At 43.3% G+C, this 17,276-nt stretch overlaps 2 protein-coding genes across 7 annotated transcripts; one reads left to right on the top strand and one right to left on the bottom strand.

Annotated features, from left to right (window-relative positions):
* Positions 1-2,686: 2,686 nt before the first annotated feature.
* LOC100679720 lies at positions 2,687-11,009 on the bottom strand. Of its 5 annotated transcripts, XM_031924908.2 has the most exons (7): positions 9,924-10,202; positions 9,677-9,834; positions 9,519-9,610; positions 7,909-8,063; positions 7,333-7,838; positions 7,068-7,260; positions 6,388-6,985 (listed from the first exon to the last, which is right to left on the bottom strand). In XM_031924908.2, the coding sequence occupies exons 4-7, from the start codon at positions 8,054-8,056 to the stop codon at positions 6,774-6,776; spliced, it is 1,059 nt and encodes a 352-aa protein (XP_031780768.1). In that variant the 5' UTR covers positions 8,057-8,063; positions 9,519-9,610; positions 9,677-9,834; positions 9,924-10,202; the 3' UTR covers positions 6,388-6,773. The 5 variants fall into 5 exon arrangements, 4 of the variants coding, with proteins under 4 accessions (XP_031780768.1, XP_031780766.1, XP_031780769.1 ...); XR_004226841.1 differs by lacking the exons at positions 9,519-9,610; positions 9,677-9,834; positions 9,924-10,202 and adding exons at positions 2,687-2,837; positions 10,621-11,009 and having other exon boundaries at positions 6,669-6,985; XM_031924906.1 differs by lacking the exons at positions 9,519-9,610; positions 9,677-9,834; positions 9,924-10,202 and adding an exon at positions 10,621-11,009.
* LOC116416403 (bcl-2-like protein 2) lies at positions 10,316-14,190 on the top strand. 2 transcript variants are annotated; one of them, XM_031924910.2, is made up of 4 exons: positions 10,316-10,608; positions 11,139-11,847; positions 12,503-12,961; positions 13,056-14,190. In XM_031924910.2, exons 2-4 carry the CDS (start codon positions 11,536-11,538, stop codon positions 13,173-13,175), a joined length of 891 nt encoding a protein of 296 aa, XP_031780770.1. In that variant the 5' UTR covers positions 10,316-10,608; positions 11,139-11,535; the 3' UTR covers positions 13,176-14,190. The 2 variants fall into 2 exon arrangements, with proteins under 2 accessions (XP_031780770.1, XP_031780771.1); XM_031924911.2 differs by having other exon boundaries at positions 10,335-10,612.
* Positions 14,191-17,276: the final 3,086 nt, after the last annotated feature.

Here is a 17,276-nt window from a genome sequence, read left to right as displayed (position 1 = left end):
GCAGCTACTCCCGCGCGCGAGCTCGCCTCGCACCGTGTCAATCTCCGTGGTCACGGCTGCAGTATTAGCAGCGGCGACTCGACTTTACGGGCTTAATTATAGCGCGAGGTGTTTTTTCGCTACCTCTGTGTGTGTGTGTGTGTGTGTGTGTGTGTGTGTGTGTGTGTGTGGATTATTTTTCGAGGTTTCTTTTAATGGCCGACTTGGAGTGGGAGGGCTACAATGCACTCGTTTTAATTTTTCGAAAATTTAAAGTCGATGAAAAGTTTGCTGCTATGCTTGTTGATATTCGCGAGGAATAGAATCGGTATTTGGATTTATTCTGTTTGTTAAATTTTATAAAAACTATTAAAACAGTATATCGCACGACATATCATCTTTCTCCTTCACCACTACGCATGCACACGCACAAGGTAACGAAACACCACGAGGACGTGAGGAATCAAGCGTGACTCTCTCGTCATCTCGCTACAACATCGAGATTCGCTCAGGTTTTCGGAAGACCAAAGTATCAGCGACGATCCCGAACCGGATCCAGCCGGTCTTCGGCGGAACGCGTGCGTAGGTGTACGCGCACCAGGATACGCGTCGACGGAGAGAAAAAGTGCGATAGACAGCAGCAGCTGTAAATCAAGAGCGATTTGCATAAGAGAGACAATGACACTTGTCCCTCTCTCCGGCCGTTTCTCGCCCCGAGCAGGCGAGCAAGCCGTGGCAAATTGGATAATACGTTGCGCGACAGTTGGAAAGGACTTGAGATTCGCGTAACGCCGCGCGCACGCCGACTGCGAGACCTTATCTGTTTTCTCGCTCTTCTTTTCCTCTTTAGCATTGTACGGGGAGGACAAATTCGTCGCGACATAGTGATGTGCGAGCCATATAGCCATATAGCAACCGCAATTGGACTGTCTTTTCCTTCGACTTTTCGACTCTGGCTATCAGCGATAGGTGGCGCATAGGCAGGTTTTCTATTTCCCTCATCGGAATCTACGCGCCGAGTCTATAAGACATGGTGGTGCGCCAGCTATAGGCCTTGTTCAGCCTAGTACAGCTTGAGTCGCTCATGCTATAACTGCCCGAGTATATTTATACGTGTGGATTGAGCATTTTTGAAGCTATTTCTCGCTCTCTATTGCTCGAAAATAAGAATTGCAAACAAGGATAATTCCACAGCCGAATGAATTTAACATCTGCTTGATTTCGAACGGATGCGTTTTATAGCTGAACGAGATGAGAGCTTTACTAATTCTGATGATGTTGATGTACTAGATATAGAGACGATGCCTGGAAAGGGAATCATAGCTCTCAAGCGACACGGAATAATTGTTTATAGAGTTCATAAAGGCCTTCAAATTTGATGATCATATTCAACCTCCTGAATTCCAAGGGAAAATTGAGAAAACGACCATTAAGTTTTCACGGTTGTAATAGAATTACACGCCAGTATAAATGTGGCAGTGCGCGAAGAGAGGCGTTATAACAATCAGCTTTATAACTTTCAATTTCAACCCTGTGTGTGTGTGTGTGTGCGAACTTGCAGCGAGATAGTTGATTACGTCGTATACAGCCAACGTTTTCTGTGATCTCACTAGACTCGGCATTATCCACTTCCTGCGCAGATCTACTTTATTCTCTGTTCCGTCTTTGATAGAATCGTCATCAAGAATATCGTAAGCATCGACAAAATACATCAAAAGTCACTGAGGAATCGTCGGGGAAGAAAAAGCATCTTTGCAGAGATCCTCATCCTCGTGCAGCCCGACGACAACGTATAAGCTGTGGCTCTCGACAGCCGAGTTTAAATTACATATACACTATAAAAGACTTTATCCACTTGAACGGGCAGAGGCGACCGTCGGGGGGGGGGCAATCATCCTATTGACGTGCCATAGTACATCTCGCATGAATGGCCGCGTGTGCGCTAGCGAACCAAGAAAAGCACACACCACCGGAGCAGCGTCTCTCTTTCTAAACGTCTTTGTCTCATCGCGGTTATCGGCCACGATTATATTCCTCGGAGCCAGGGATTCCCACGGCACGTCACACCGCGAGCTGCGACTGACCAACCGTATGGGGAGTGAAATTTAACAATGTCCTAAACCTGTATGTTCCGGATAGATTAATCCTCGCAACAAAGTCAACTTTCGACACAGGTCGTACTATTAGTACTCGAGTCATCTAGGCGGACCATCGAGCAAGCACTCACTTCCCCTCGGTAAAAGCGGCAGCGCGCGGCGGTCATTACCTAATTACCAAAACTTGAACAAAATAGCAGCAGCAGCAGCAGCGGCAGTACAAAGCGTCCGGAATTATGTCTCGCTTAAGAGCCTTTCTACTAAAGCATCACCTTCAATTACGCCCGGCTCTCGTCGTCGTCGTAATATAAATCCAGCGCGCGAGATAAATAAGTGGTCAACAAAAAGGATCCTTGAGAGGATGTACTATTCTCTTCCTTCTCCCCCTCGGCGTAATAATACGCGACTACTACGACAACGCTGTACACGACAATAATCGCGATAGCGCGAGAGCGTATTACGTATATAAGCAGAGCGAGATATCAGGCAGCTCGGAAAGGCGTCTTTGAGAGAAGCGCACAGCATCCAGCGAAATAATGACCCACTTAGGTGTCGTTTGCACATGAGGTACAGTAGTACGCGTCCACGCAGTAGTGACTCACGGATAGCTGGTTGTGCTGCTGCCTGCGCTGCGCTGCTACTGCTGCAATTTGCCTCTGCGAGTGCATAGTGCGTATGCGCGTCCGGCAAAGCTGCCAGAGCCTTCTAATGAGCGATTCCGTCTGCGGCGATTATCGGCGCCGCTGAGTTGAGCTCGGCAACCTAAAAGCATAAGGATTGTGTGAGCTTTTCATTTTCCATGGGACGTGTGTCGTTGACGGATATTTTAATAGAGCCAGCAATTTGTACATTTTGGCGAGGGATGATCGATTGGATTTTTTCGAGAAATATATCAGAGCGCGTGAATGAAACTTTGGCTATACATGAGAAATTATTTATCCTCGGCTTGGAATAAAAGGGACGGCAAGTTAAGTCAAAGCGATCATCAGCAGGATTTCGACGCGTGCTGCCACCTACTGGAGATAGCGGGCCCTAAACTCACTGCCTTATCTTTGCGAGTATAGTGCACGCGACGCTTTCTTCGAGCGACATACTTAATCCTCTCTTCCTACGCAGTCGGCGTCATCTACAATTGCACAAAAGTTACGCGATCGAGCCGTCGGAAAAACAAGAAGAGCATAGAGTCGCCGACAAATTAACGAGCCGCGAATATAGAACAATGCATAAACCACTACGCTATACCGACAGATTTATTACTCGTCTCTTTTCTTCCATCGACGCTTTATAATCGCAGCGTTAAATTCCTGCGGGAAAAATTATACAATCCCCCAATAAATCCTCTCCCGCTTGCGCAAAAGTCACCTCGCATTCCGCTTTTCATTCATTTCCATAGAGTCTCTCTACAGAGGAAAAGTGTCCCTTCTCGCTTTAATAGACGCATACGCGCACACATACACGCATGGGAGAGTCGCTTGCGTTTATGAATGAATCGTGACCGCGGCGGCGGCTGGAGGAATTTTATACGCGGCCGGCGCGCCGCAAGCAGAGCGCGAGAGAAACTCCCGGGGAATGTGAATTTTTTCACCGGCATCAGCCGTTCATTCATAAACGCCGCCGCCGCCGCCGCCGCCGCTGCTGCTGCACCGAGTATACCTTTCTCTTTCCTTTCCTTCGTTCCCTCCTTCGTCTGTACATATAGTTGCGCGCGGAGTCTGCACAGAGAAAGAGATACTGCGCTTGTACAGAGGTAGGGAGTACAGTCTGTTGATTTCTTTTTCTCTTTCAGGCGTTTATTTTCTAGCGACGCGGTATGCGCGATCGGCAAGGACTGTCGGCATTCCTTGCGAGGATATATTTATGCCGAGATTGGACTCGAGATAGTGTATATGCAGGATTGCCGGGCTTTAGTTGCAGTGTGCATGTTTTTTTAGAAAGAGAAAGTCATAAAGAAATGTTCTCGCAACGATTTCTCGCCCACAGCGCTGCAGAGAACTGTATAGCTACAACAAACTTCCTTCCGAGAGGATACGAGCGCGAGCGCAAGCTTTCAAGGATCGAGAACTGGTTCAGTAGACGACCGGCCGCATACCTTCGCCATCGGTGCAGCTATATACAATAGCCCCGCGCACACGAGCCTCTTATCACTATGTGCGAGAGTGTACGCGTTGTTCGCGTCGCGGTGGTGCATTACTGCACACATCCGGCGGCTGCACAAGAAGTCCTTCTCTCTCTCTCTCTCGCTTCATTCACTATGGCGCGCATTCAGCGGCCTTTGAAGGTTGCAGCCGAGCTATGCATTGTCGGTGAAAAAAGAAGATGAGAGAGAGAGAGAGAGATGCAGATAACGAAGGTCGGATCAACGGTTTTCCGAGAAACCGCGGGAAAAATTGAAATTCGAATGGCTGTATGAAAAAGGAGGAGCAGCCATTGCTTTGCATAATTTATGCCGACGCGAAACACACATACAGAGAGAAAGAGAGCCGAGATTATCAATATACGGTGTATTGCCTGGCCGGAGAAACAGTGCGCAAGAGAGAAAGACCGCTCTGCGAATGCGCGCTCACGAAGGCAATGGAGTATGTCTGGTACATATCGGCGAGCCTTCGATTACACTGCGAGCGCTTTTTCCTCGCGGCCTTCCTGGCATTGCATAAAATTACGGTGCGTTACGTGCGCTTTTTTTCTTCCAGACCGACGATGTCGCTTTCTTCTGCTGCCGAGCTGCTCTCTGAAAATTCAATGGACCAATTAGACCTATAAGTAAACCACTGCTTGGAAATGCGAAGCGGACGGATATTAAGAAAACGTTATAAGTAGTACGGCTTCAGCGATTGTTGTTTGCTGAAATGTCTCTCCGCGGTCATTAAGTATTCAGGCGATCGAAAAAGGTTCGGAGAAACGAGCGTTTAAACGGAGAGCCAGGAGGTCTTTAAATTCGTCCCCAGAGTTATACGCGCTCTCGCGCCCACGCTGAAATTTCAGTTCCACGAATCGACTCCTCGCGTACCGATCGGTACAACGTGGGAAAAGCTTTCCGAGCCGTTCCGATGCATATCGACACGACTTTTTTATGCGCCAAACGTAAAATTCTGGAATTTGAAATGAACTCCTCCAATACACAGCAGGAGCGAAGAAAGATTCGCCGGGCGAATATAATGCACGGAGGCGGCTGGTGCGGCGCGACTCTCCGTGCTCTCGCGAGAGATGTCAGTGACCCAGAACTTCTTGTGCAGCGCGGCAGCGAGCGCGGGAACGACGACTTTCACTGCGCGCAGCTCGCTGGTTCATGTTGCGAGAACTGCTGCTCTGTTGCTGGGCCTTTTAAACGCCCGAGCGCGGCCGACAGTTCGCCAGATATCTGCTTGCGAATCGACTCGATGGCTTCTTTTACGAGCGAGCGAGAGAGAGAGAGAGAGAATGTGAAAATCTGCACAGAAAGTTTTTTTTTAATGATATGAGAATTGTTATACATATGTTCTAATGAACAATCGAGTATACAGATCACCTGTTGCGTTGCTATGCAGTCCTGGTTTAGTTCTGCACCGCGATATGATCGTGAAAAAGTAGCTACCGGCAATTATCGCGAAACCGCGCTGCCCTTATAAAGCGACTTCTCGGCAAGAATGTTTACCTCCGTGTACATAGAAGCCCCGTTAGGACATAAGAGCCTCTTACAATCGATTTGAGACCATATACACACACGCAAGGCTCCTCCTTCCCTTCACCCCGATGCACGGAAAACGTCCGAGAAACTCAGTGCGCTCAGCAACTGGTATACGTGATGCAACCGTCCTGCGAACCTTTTCCGTCACTATTATCCCCTCATTTTTCCCTCGTCTTCAACAAGTCATATGTACTCTCGACACGGTGTGAACTAATCCACGAGATTTTCGGCTCGACGTTTACTCATAACGATTTAATTTTTTTTCTGCTTCCAAACGGCGAGAGTCACCTTGACTCATTGCCTCTATTTTTATGCAACGTAAGTCGGGCTATTTTAAGAAAATATCTCGCGGATAGCATTGAGAGTATATGCATACACGGGTAAAAAATGTGTTTGCGCGAGTCATTTTTTTTCAGACCGGCGCTTTTTCGAGATTTGCTTTCTGCACGGCGGATGGACTGGTTTTTTCTTGATGCTAAAAATTGCGCAGATTTCTTTTTTTTCACGCTGAGTTTGGATGTGATGTGTGTAGGAAACTGTGCATCGTCTCAAAAAGATCGAGGTAAGCACAATTCTAAAAAGTACATACAAAAATAATAAAGAAGCGCTTGCATATGAGTATGAACCTATTGTGGAGTATATAGCTAGTTTTTTTGGTGTAAAATTTTATAATTTGTGATTGGTTATTTCAAAACCCCATATAACGAAAAGAATTATTGAAAAATTAATACTGCATACATATACTGTATTAAAATATTAACTTTTACTTTTGCGCAAGATTTTAATAATATATTTTAAAAGAAAAAGAATTAAAAAATCTTGGCTAGGCCTTTTCTCTATTGTAAAACAAAAAGTGAATATGCAAAAAGTACTACCTAAAAAATTACGCTTGATTTCTTTAGAACACAAGTGTCGGTGAAATTTCGTACCTAAAAGAACAGAAAATCCCAGAAAAGATGGAAGTTCAGAGCGATCTACATGTGCATTGGTTGATGATTGTCCAAAAAGTGGGCTAAAAATAACATCCCTGCAGCTCAATAATCGAACGTTTCTTCATCACTCTTATGGCCGCCTCGGGCAGCTTTTTCGATATAGTCTCGCAATCCTCCAAGTAGACGTTCCAGGGTTTGGGACTCCTCAATAAGCTTTACAACCCCAGTGTTCCGCATATTCATCAAATCCCTGCAGTCCGTCTCTTGGAGTGCATGGTCATTAATGTTTTTCAGGTACAGGACGAGCAGAGATTCTGAAGCAAAAAAGACACGATTGAGGTGCCGTTGAATTTTGTTTGATACACAATCATAGATAAAGGATTGAAGATTTCTTACGGTAACAGGTGACCTTCTTAAGAGGCTTGCGGTTGGTGCCGATTGCTACCAGAGAATTCGCATAGCCATATGCCAGAGTTAGATACTTCAACACGCTTTTGCGGTATGAACTGATGTCTTTCATGAAACCTTCGTCTAACGAAAAATTTTCTTCCAGAACCAATGGCTCCGTTTCACAAAAATCTCTTATCACCTGTGAACAGGTTTCAAATTGATTATACCACAGAAAATGCAAAAATGGCCATCTTTAAGTCAAGCGCCTCACATGAAAGTTGCCCAGCGTTATCATGGGACAGTGTACGAACACGATGCTCTCAATAGAATAGCAGTACAGATTATTTAGAAATTCCCCAGTGACATTTGAGGAAAAGACGTAGAGCCTCTTCAGTTCCCTATTCTTTTCGAATAATAACGAAAGTTCGCAGTCCGTGCAGTCGCTCACGGCAAAAGAAACGAGTTTACTGCAATTTTCGTACAAGGCACTCCAGCTCCGGAGCGATATCTTGAGACGCCAGACGTCGAGGTGCTGAACGTTGGGGCAGAATCTTGCCACGCTACTCACAACGTTCTGATCCAGTCTTTCGTTGAATTTCGAATTGAACTCTATCGAGATCAAGTATTCGCCGCAGCGTTTCAAAACCTTTTCGATAATTCTGTGGTTAACTTCAGCCAAAGTGAAGGGTGCACTGAATCCCCAATACTTGTTGTTGAAGTTGAGCTTTTTGAAGTTGTGCCACGCATTAAGACTTACCGCCTGCCAACGTTTACAAACTGAAATGAAAAGATAGCGTTAAGTTGAGGAACTTTATAAATTTCATCATTTTTGCGTAAACTGGAATACCTCGTTCCATTCTCACTCTGTCGACAATCGGCAAGTACTGCATAATGAACGTCAAGCAGTCGTCGTTCAACGCGTTTATTCCTACTTCCTCAATGGTTCCAACGTGTTCCTCTAAACTCGCTAGAGATGAATCGAGCGCCGGGCTCATTTTTACTCTGAAAATTAAATGAATCGATTAAAAAAAAGCTTCTCTAAAAAGTGTAGCAGAATCCAAAGAGAGCAGATGACGAGCCTCAAAGCGCGGCCTCCCTACAGCAATATACGTATGCGCAAGTAATCCCGCACGAAACTATCCGCAAGCAATCTTTCGCGGGCCGAAACAAGCTCGTAATCTCCTCTCCCCGCACAACAGCGCGCGCATCTCTCGCAATCAAGCCGGCTCTTCGCGCAAGCATCAAAGCCCCATAATCTCGGAAGCATATCCTCGGCGGCGGCCACTTACGCGCTCTCCTCATAGAGACTATACGGTAGATCCCGATCGGCTTCACTGCAGCCCAGAGGCTAAAGTGCGCTGCTGCAGCAGCAGCGTGAGAAAGAAGAGCCGCGGAGGAACTCGCGGTTCTATTTCTGGCCTTTCCCTCGCAGCAGTTCCTTGGCTCAATGGGCTGCTGCGCACGTATAGGTGGCTATAGTATGGCTATAGTATGCACTCCCACCTCCTCGCTATACACTCGCGGACACTGGCCGCGAAGGGATATATTATGCGCCTGTGTATACACAAGTATATAAGAGTGAGTCTGCACTGATGCAGCTTGCGTAGAGGGAGGTGAGAGAGGAGATTCTCTCTCTTCCGCGCGTCATGTTGTTGTCTTCGTTGTTTTGGCTGATCCGCGCTGCAGCGCGGATGAATGAAAGCGAGCAGCGAGCTGCTGCTTCTTTTTTACGTTTGTTTAGTGCAGCGCTCTCGCGATGAGTCACTCGAGGATAAAGTATATGCGCGTTTTGATTTTACATATAGGATATATACTCGTGGCACTTTCCGTCTATCTAAATTACATTTTTAAACATTTAACCGGTATCGTTCTTGAACCCTCGATCGAGACAAAATTCTCACGTCTCTCCCGCTCTTGCGATCTTCCCCGAAATACTCCTCGCGCGCGCATAATCCCTCGTAGGTGTCTCGTATCATCCCCACCTGAGAGACATTCCAAAGTTCCCCTCCGCGTGTACCGAAAAGAAAGCTAAAAATCCCTCGCGCGTAACCCATATGATGGCTTTTGAGAGACACGGCCGCCGAAAGCCGTATTATTACCCACTGCACTGTTCAGAGAGCCCGGCGCTCGAGGGGCGCATACGCGAGGAAAAAAAGAGCCGGCGCCGCTCTCTCAGGTGAAAGAAATGCTTTTCGGCGCGTGTCCGGCCCCGAGGGACTCGACGGAATTCGCGACGGACGCGCGCGCGCGCGCGCGCGTGTGTGTGTGTGTGTGTGTGTGTGTAAGTGCCAGACTGGCACCGGTCTGCCCTGTTACGGACACGGGAGAGGGTACGAGGCGATTCCGCGAATTTCTCTTGCTACGCTGGCGATTTTTCTGCAGTCGCAGTTGAATCGAATAAATCCATTGTTTTGTCTTTTTGTCGCCGAGATGTAGACGCGGTTGATTCTGGAATACCTGTTGCGTTCTGCAGAGTCGTGACGATAACCGTTTTGCACTGCACTTCTCGAAGTAGAAAGGTCTGGAGATAGCTCGTCACTGAAAATTCTCTGTCAAAAATGCATTGTAATTAACAAATTAAACGACTGCGTTTCTCTGCGGCAGTTTTCTCACACCGATATCGAATGACAGCCGGTTTATTAACCAAGATATTCCAACGGTGCATCGTCTACCGCGGAAAAGCGCCAAAACGCAAAAAGAAACCAAAATCTCTCCATAAAAAAAGTTAGGTTAAAATCCTCCCTCGTGCGCGAAGATCCCGCCGAAACCACACCTGTTTACGAAAACAAAGCTTCAGAGAACAGCCGAACGTCGATCCATTATACACCCACAAATCAGCACACATTCTAACATCATACAAACCTTCTTCTTCTCTTCTAACTGCACCCTCGAGCGATGAAAAAATGTGAAAAAGCCTCCGCGAGTAAGTATAAGACTGTGCATGCCGGGGGTTTCATGGGAAAACCAAGAACGTGCACGAACTCGCTATATAGACGAGCGAGGCGGCGACATATAGGTATACCCTCTTATAGATGAAGAAAGAAAGAAAACGGCGCTGGTTCCTGCAGTAGTGGGGCGCAAACGTGAATGATCCATAGAGTGAGGTCCGCCAGGTTGAAGGGAGACGGAGAGCGAGAGGACAGTCTTTCTCTCTCTCTCTCTCTCTCTCTCTCTCTCTCTCTCTCTCTCTCTTTCTCGCGTAGAGCAGCGCCGCCACCGTGAACGGCTCGGAAATGGCCGCGGGAAAGTAGAGTGCTGCTGCGCGCCGCCGAGCCAACACACACATCGCGCGGCCTCCGCTTCTCTCTCTCTCTCTCTCTCTCTCTCTCTCTCTCGTTCTCTCTCGTTCGTCGAGCGTCAAACTTGTATTGTATGCTGTGCGAGAGTGGCAGCAGCCCAGGATCGATCCGTCCCGGGTTAGGTTATTATATTCGAGGACAAGACCGTCCGTCTAGACGTGTGTGTGAGTGTCGCGATTGCACTGTATACTAACTGACGCCGAGTGCATCGCGCCGGAGGATGATTCGGCTGGACGAGCTGCTTTTGGGTAGGTACTTACGTTGCCGCGCTGGAATGCGCCTTTTTCTTCTGCATGTGCACGGGTGCGCGAACGGTGTCGAGCTGAACTCGGGCTATACTTTCCGAACTTGGCTCTCGCCGTGGCTCGTCGTCCTTATTTCGTGAACGTCTGTCCTCGCTGAAGTTTTACGTATTATCAACCCCTCGTGATTTTGAACTCTGAAGATTACACCGACAAAAAGACCGCCGTGAACTTTATCTAGGTAGACGGCTTTCCCGAGCAAGTGTTGCTGGCTATATAGGTACTGCTACTATCTGCAGTATACAGTGCAGAAAAGCTTAACGGTTTATGCACGGCAAACGAGTTTCCGATCCGCGCCTTTCAAAACAGTTGGATTTTCGAGCTCACAGCTGATCAAATACGTAACGTGGTACTTAGTAGTATGCGCTTTCGCGAGCCGCTATCGACTCGCAAACGACCCCCGACGTGCATACCTATACGACAATTAAAACTGCATAAGAACGCTGCAGAACGTTAAAAAAATGCTCTCGTTTTAGGTTAGCTTCAGCGTTCATTTCGGAGCAACGAGGGGCACGCAGGACAGCAGAGGAGTCGCTAGCTACCCTCCTGCAGGAAGCGGACTCCCCCTTTTTCTGCGGAGCGAAACAGAATGGAAGGCGCCAGCTGTGCGGAGAGTCGACGTTTCCCCAGGACCCCAGGCCGACGAGACTTGAGAAGCTGAGCGTCGCCGAGAGAGGATTGGGGAAGAAAAAGAAGTTATAGAGGCGAATAAGAGAAGAGAGAAAGCCAAGCGGTCGACGCACTAGGTCGCGCGGTTCCCACACGCGCCACACAAGTCGCCGCCGCTCTAAAGAGAGAAAAGAGAAGCAGAGAGCGAGCAAGAGAGCGAGAGAGCTGCAAGAGAGAAAGAGCGATAGGTAGGCGCAGGAGAGGATGGCCGGCGAGCGAGCGGCGAACAATGCGGAGGGCCGCAGCGGAGGAGGCAGCGGAGCGCGGACCGGGCCGACGATGGTGGAGGGGCTGGTGGCAGTCGCGCGGGGGGAACCGCATTCCAGAGTGGGCGGCATTCTGGAATGCGACCCGGCTGCGGCTGCGGCGGCTGCGGCGGCTGCCCCCGGTAACAGCACCGGCAAGAGCACCGACGAGCAGCAGGAACAGCAACCCGCGGCGGCGGTCGTCGACGGACTCTGCCGGTACGCCGCTGGGGCGACCAGCGGCGGCATGTCTTTCGTCGAGGTCTGCCAGGTAAGAGGGAGACGGAGAGAGAGAGAGAGAGAGAGAGAGAGAGAGAGAGAGAGAGAGAGAGAGAGAGAGAGCGAGAGAGAGAGAGGAGGACTGCTTTATATACCTATGTATCGAGGGGATGGGCGGGTGGGTGGCGAGGGGGAAGCGGGTCGCCTGCACGCGCGCGCTTTCTCACGATGGCTTTTTTACTCGCTTTTGAATGCCTGTCCCACTGCCGGACACTCCGGTTGCGAGCTACAAGGGGTTTGTTTTCGGAGGTACTTTTCATGTGTGTGTGTGTAGGTAGCGCGTTTTCTAACAATATGTTTTAGATTACATGGTACGTCGGTGGTCTGGCTGAATCTTTCAGTTTTCTAGACTATTGATTTATTAATTGCTAATGCACATACGTGAGGATTGCTGGTCTAAAAAGTAGCATTAAAATCTAACAGTATACATCTTGTACTTGTTCTCAAGCTGCTCTACTGTTTGTTCTTTGGGAAAGGAAATTCATTGTCTAGATCAAAGTTGTGTGAGATATTTGATACCATTTATGTACAGCTTGAGAATTTTTCTTAAACCTGATTTCTACACAGCAATTTTAATAATCAAGCATCAGAATATAAATATACTTTAGTATATTTTTATAACAAGAAAATTATTTGCTCTGCCATAGATTCGATTGCAACAGCTGTTTCCACAATTGACACCACCTCCAAGATCCAGTCTCTGCGAGGATTCCATAGAACTGACAGCAGAGTGTCTCGCTAATGATGTGATCAGATATCTCTTAAAGGAAGATATTTATATGATATCTAGAGATCCTATATCTCGCAGCATGCGTCACAATGTTTATCAGATGCTCAACAAACATAGTATACTCTTTACAAGTATGGTCAATCGACTAAATGTGGTACCAGATACAGCTTACGAAGCATTTATGGGAGTGGCAGACGAATTGTTCCACCAAGGCATTACATGGGCTAGGATAGTCTGTTTGTATGCTTTCATGGGCAGGTTAGCACTGTGGGCACGAGATAGACGAATGCACAGCTTGAAGCAGAAGTTGCCAATGTATGTTTCCAGATATATTGGTGAAGAAATTGCACAGTTCATTAAAATCTGTGGAGGATGGGTACGTATTGCATAGATTTTAATTTTCATATTGCTTCCTTTAAAACGGAAAATATTTTGATGGTGCAAAATTAACGAACTATTTTCCATTTCAGGAACAATTATGTATAGAATATCCAGTAGCTGAAGAAGTTAGTGGTGCAGTTTGGAGAAGTTTACTGATGACTGGGGCCACGCTTGGGCTGGTCGCCACAATACTGTCAGTAACGTCTTGATTCACAATCTCGAAAGATTTTGACGAAAAGAGCGAATAATGTTTTCGTCGCGTACTTACATCCTGTGATCCTACGATAAAAGAAGTGTGCTCGCTTTTTAGCATCGAGAGACGATTCAGTATTTTCCCAAGACTCGTGCTCGCTCGAACTATAGAAATGGAAGATATGTAGCGTTCGTTAAAAACGATAGTCTTTATACAATTTTCTGTCTATTTTGCATTCACGAGAGAATCGCTCAAGTACTTCATGTGCGATAATAGTACATTACGATACGTGTGACTTAAATACTCGCTGCGCTCGGGTGCTAACTGCGCCGTGTAAAACTGAACCATTTAAGTCAAGAGTATCGTATAAAATTTTATAGCACAGACTGCTAAAATCCGCAAGTCTCGCCTATTCGTGACTGAAGTAGTCCTTATTTGCACCGAGAGGTTAGCGCACGAGCGTAGCGAGTGTGATAAACACAGTGCAAAAAAGGACTGATTTAGTCACAGATAGGCGTGACTTAACAGCGGATTTTAGCCACACTGTTCTATAAAGCAAATTTAAAACACGACAATGCAAGTTCCCTATTAATGTAATATCTTATACCACGTATAATCGTCTAGTTCAATTCCTAAGATGTCATTATTTAAACTAAATATTGCAAAGATATTCCAATTAGATTTGGAAAGAAATACTCGGAATCAATGTTTAGACGTCTATACTCCAAAAAATTTTGAAATTACGATAAATTTAGGTAGGCGCAAACTATTTTGTATTTATTTATAATTTATTTTAGGTAGAAAATAAATAACAAATTTAGCTCATACGAGCGACAGTTGCAAAAGCAATTCTCAGAATTGAATGACTATAATGTACTATAGTCCTTAAATTTTCACTACAACACAAAGTTACTATTTTAAAAATTGACAGCTGCAAACGAATTTTTAATCTGGTATACGTTTATCGTTTTTTTGTACCTTTATACAAATTTTGTACGAATTTCTGGTGATAATAAATATTCTTTAAATAATTGCTCTCCAATTTATTTACAGTTTTCTGGTATTAGAATTAAGAAATCGTTATTTTTTTGTTAGTCAATATTTATTTTTTATATGTATAATCAGCCAATAAATCTACTAAAACTAAGAATTTTTATACACTACAGCATCGGAATTATTAAGGTATAGAAAGATCTACCAACAAATTTGCATTTCTTTTTACGCGCTATAGTACAGCACCTACATGCAATGTTAATGTATACGCATATGCTGAATAAAACATAGTTAGTTTGAAACTGAAATTAATTTTACACGTTATATGATACAGAGTCAAAAATTATGTTACAAAATGCTTTGCATCAAATACTCGTTACTTGTTTACTCGCTGATGTTGAACGTACAACATCTATAGGTACTCGCTATTTGGTACTAGGACAAATTAGAAACCGATCAAGTGGTCTTATAGCTCTAGCGTGCATCGATTGGTTCAATTAATATAGAACTATTATGATTTATGGAAATCCAGGAAAAATAAATTGTCCGTGATGATTTTTCGCTTATTTATTCAAAACCGGTTCAAAAAGCTATATGTACATAATTCTATTAATTTTCATATAGATCGTCGGATCTGAAATATATTTTTATTAATATATATAGTCATATTTTTCTTCTATATATATTTATGAAAACTACAAAGATTACAGATAATTTAGTATGACTATATATATATATATATATATATATATATATATATATATATATATATATATATATAAAAGAAATACGACTATGTAAAACTTCTTTTCCTCTGGAAATCCAAAGGCATATATAAATAGCTTGCGTACCGTTCCTGTGTTTGCAAGAACCGTAAGCAAGATGCGATATAATTTTAAGTTAAGTAAAATATACAATAAAAATACATTTTACTTATTAGATAAGTTTTTTCACTGTCCAAATTCCTTAGAATATGGTCCACATTATAATCATTGGCTAGTTTTCATTTGCTCCAATTGCCTACATATTACAATTCATCAATATTTTTTACTGAGTTTTACATAACATTCATCATGCTGAACGCCTTTACGGTGATATTAATTGATATCATTAAAAATATACACGAAATTTTACATGTTTTGTTTTTCATTTTATTCTAAGTTAAGTAAAACGTTTCTTTTTATTACAATTACGCTTATAGACATATTATGAAATGTTAAATGGACGTATCACGATTTCAAAGTTATTAGAATAAAAATGAATGACTGGATTGTGCATGATAATACACTGTGAAGTTTAGCTAGTAAAAGGAATATATCAACTACTTTGAAATAGTTTATGGAAACCTTTCATTACAGAGATGCAATACGAACAAAATCAATTTTGTATTATTATGAAATATGATATAATTTGACGCTATAAAAATAAAAAAAGGTATTTCTCTAACTTAGACGTGAAATAGTCCCTTTTTTATACCTGAAATTAGTGTAGAAAATCGTACGTTCCGAGCAAGTTTCAAAAAGTGTTGCAAATTTTTTAATTAATGTAGGAAGTAATCTGAGATTTCATTGGTTCATGTTTATTATTTATTATTTATAATAAAAAATTTAAAAACGAGAATTTTAAAGTATCGTCATGCACGATCATCTGTTCAACTTGTAACTGTCAAGCATGAAAAAGACTATTTCGTGGCTTGGTTGGAAAAAATACGGTGCATAACGTGGGAAATCACTATTTCAGACGCGGGTTAAGTGTTTTCAACACTCGTCTAAACGTTTTGACTCCAACTTGTGATGAACACCTTACCCTTGAAATATCTTATTTTCTCCCCGTGTCGCACAATGTACTATTTCATGAGCTTATTTTAAACGCGATGTTATACAAGATATTGTTCTCTACGAAAAAAGCGGTACCGATTTTAAAAAGTCGAAGAAAATAAAATAAGTGTCAACTTTAAGTATAGCACTTGTTGAATAATGACCAAGTAATAAATATATTTTATAGTATACCAAATACTGGTAATAAGTCCTACTGAATTGGCTTTAAACCATTACGATAACGTAAGATCCGTTCATTAGTCTCAGATTCTTTTACGAAATCGTACGATCAGAAGAAAACAACAACAAGAACGTGTTTTATCTTATATCAGTTTTTTCTTTAGACCATAATCAATTAATCAAACAACAATTTTACCAAGTTCTAATGGAACTTGCGCTGTACCAAAACAATCTAATTTTCGTATATAATTCTGATTTGCTTAAAGACAAAGTAATAATACGAATCAACAATATTTATTTCGATCAAGTTTTACAAGCTTTAATTTTTATTCAAGTCTTTTTATTTTTATATCTCGACGCATACCTTTTTAGTATTATGCATATATATACGCGTAAATTGTCATAAATACATATCTATATTTTACTGTACACGGAAACTCCGTCAGAGTTAAACTTTACATCGACGATTAGCCTGTCGATTATTCACAAATACCGTGAGTTGTTACATTTTTTACCTTTACTATTCGCTCGCACCTTACACAAATTGTCAACATCATGTACTTAAAATTTCATTGCAATGTTTAAACTTATAATCTTTTAGTAGGCACATTTACAAACATTTTTAAAACATACGAGATGTAGATTTTATTGAGTTTGTTCTTAAACTTTTCCAATTTCGTTCATTTCTCCAACATTCAAGCTCAAAATTTAACATAGAAAGCTTGTTTGCTCAGAAATATACGTATCATTTATGCAACATCTACCACGTTACATATACAACAAATTTTCATGAAAATAACTATAACAGAATTTATATAAGTTCACTGGTATAGATTTTTCTTTTTTTGTTTACTCTACTGGTTGAGTATTATTTTCAATTTCAATTTTTAGTTGTACAAATCATTCAAACATATACTTAGAAACTTTTATATAACTGCCAGTCACTGTAATAAAAACTTAAATTATAGGCAAATAAATAATATGAATAGTAATTATTCTGAAGTATCTCAATGAGCTACTTAATTATCTAATTAATCTTTAGATAGTTGAATTCAAATATTTACTAATAAAGAAATTGTTGTAGAGACTCCATTTTTTATGCACTTTTTTTTTGCGCGCGTGAGGCC

This window comes from Nasonia vitripennis, chromosome 2, assembly GCF_009193385.2.
Source record: "Nasonia vitripennis strain AsymCx chromosome 2, Nvit_psr_1.1, whole genome shotgun sequence".
Taxonomy (NCBI): Eukaryota; Metazoa; Arthropoda; class Insecta; order Hymenoptera; family Pteromalidae; genus Nasonia; species Nasonia vitripennis.
This window is presented reverse-complemented; position numbering and strand designations above follow the sequence as displayed.

Bases quoted from the DNA above. Each gene is read 5' to 3' on its own strand.
- LOC116416403 (XM_031924910.2), top strand. From the start codon at position 11,536: ATGGCCGGCGAGCGAGCGGCGAACAATGCGGAGGGCCGCAGCGGAGGA. The intron at 11,848-12,502 runs GTAAGAGGGAGA...GCTCTGCCATAG, and splicing joins CTTTCGTCGAGGTCTGCCAG to ATTCGATTGCAACAGCTGTT. The intron at 12,962-13,055 runs GTACGTATTGCA...TTTCCATTTCAG, and splicing joins TTAAAATCTGTGGAGGATGG to GAACAATTATGTATAGAATA.
- LOC100679720 (XM_031924906.1), bottom strand. From the start codon at position 10,655: ATGCAGAAGAAAAAGGCGCATTCCAGCGCGGCAAC. The intron at 8,064-10,620 runs GTAAGTACCTAC...TTTAATTTTCAG, and splicing joins GCGCATTCCAGCGCGGCAAC to AGTAAAAATGAGCCCGGCGC. The intron at 7,261-7,332 runs GTGAGGCGCTTG...ACCTGTTCACAG, and splicing joins TAACGCTGGGCAACTTTCAT to GTGATAAGAGATTTTTGTGA.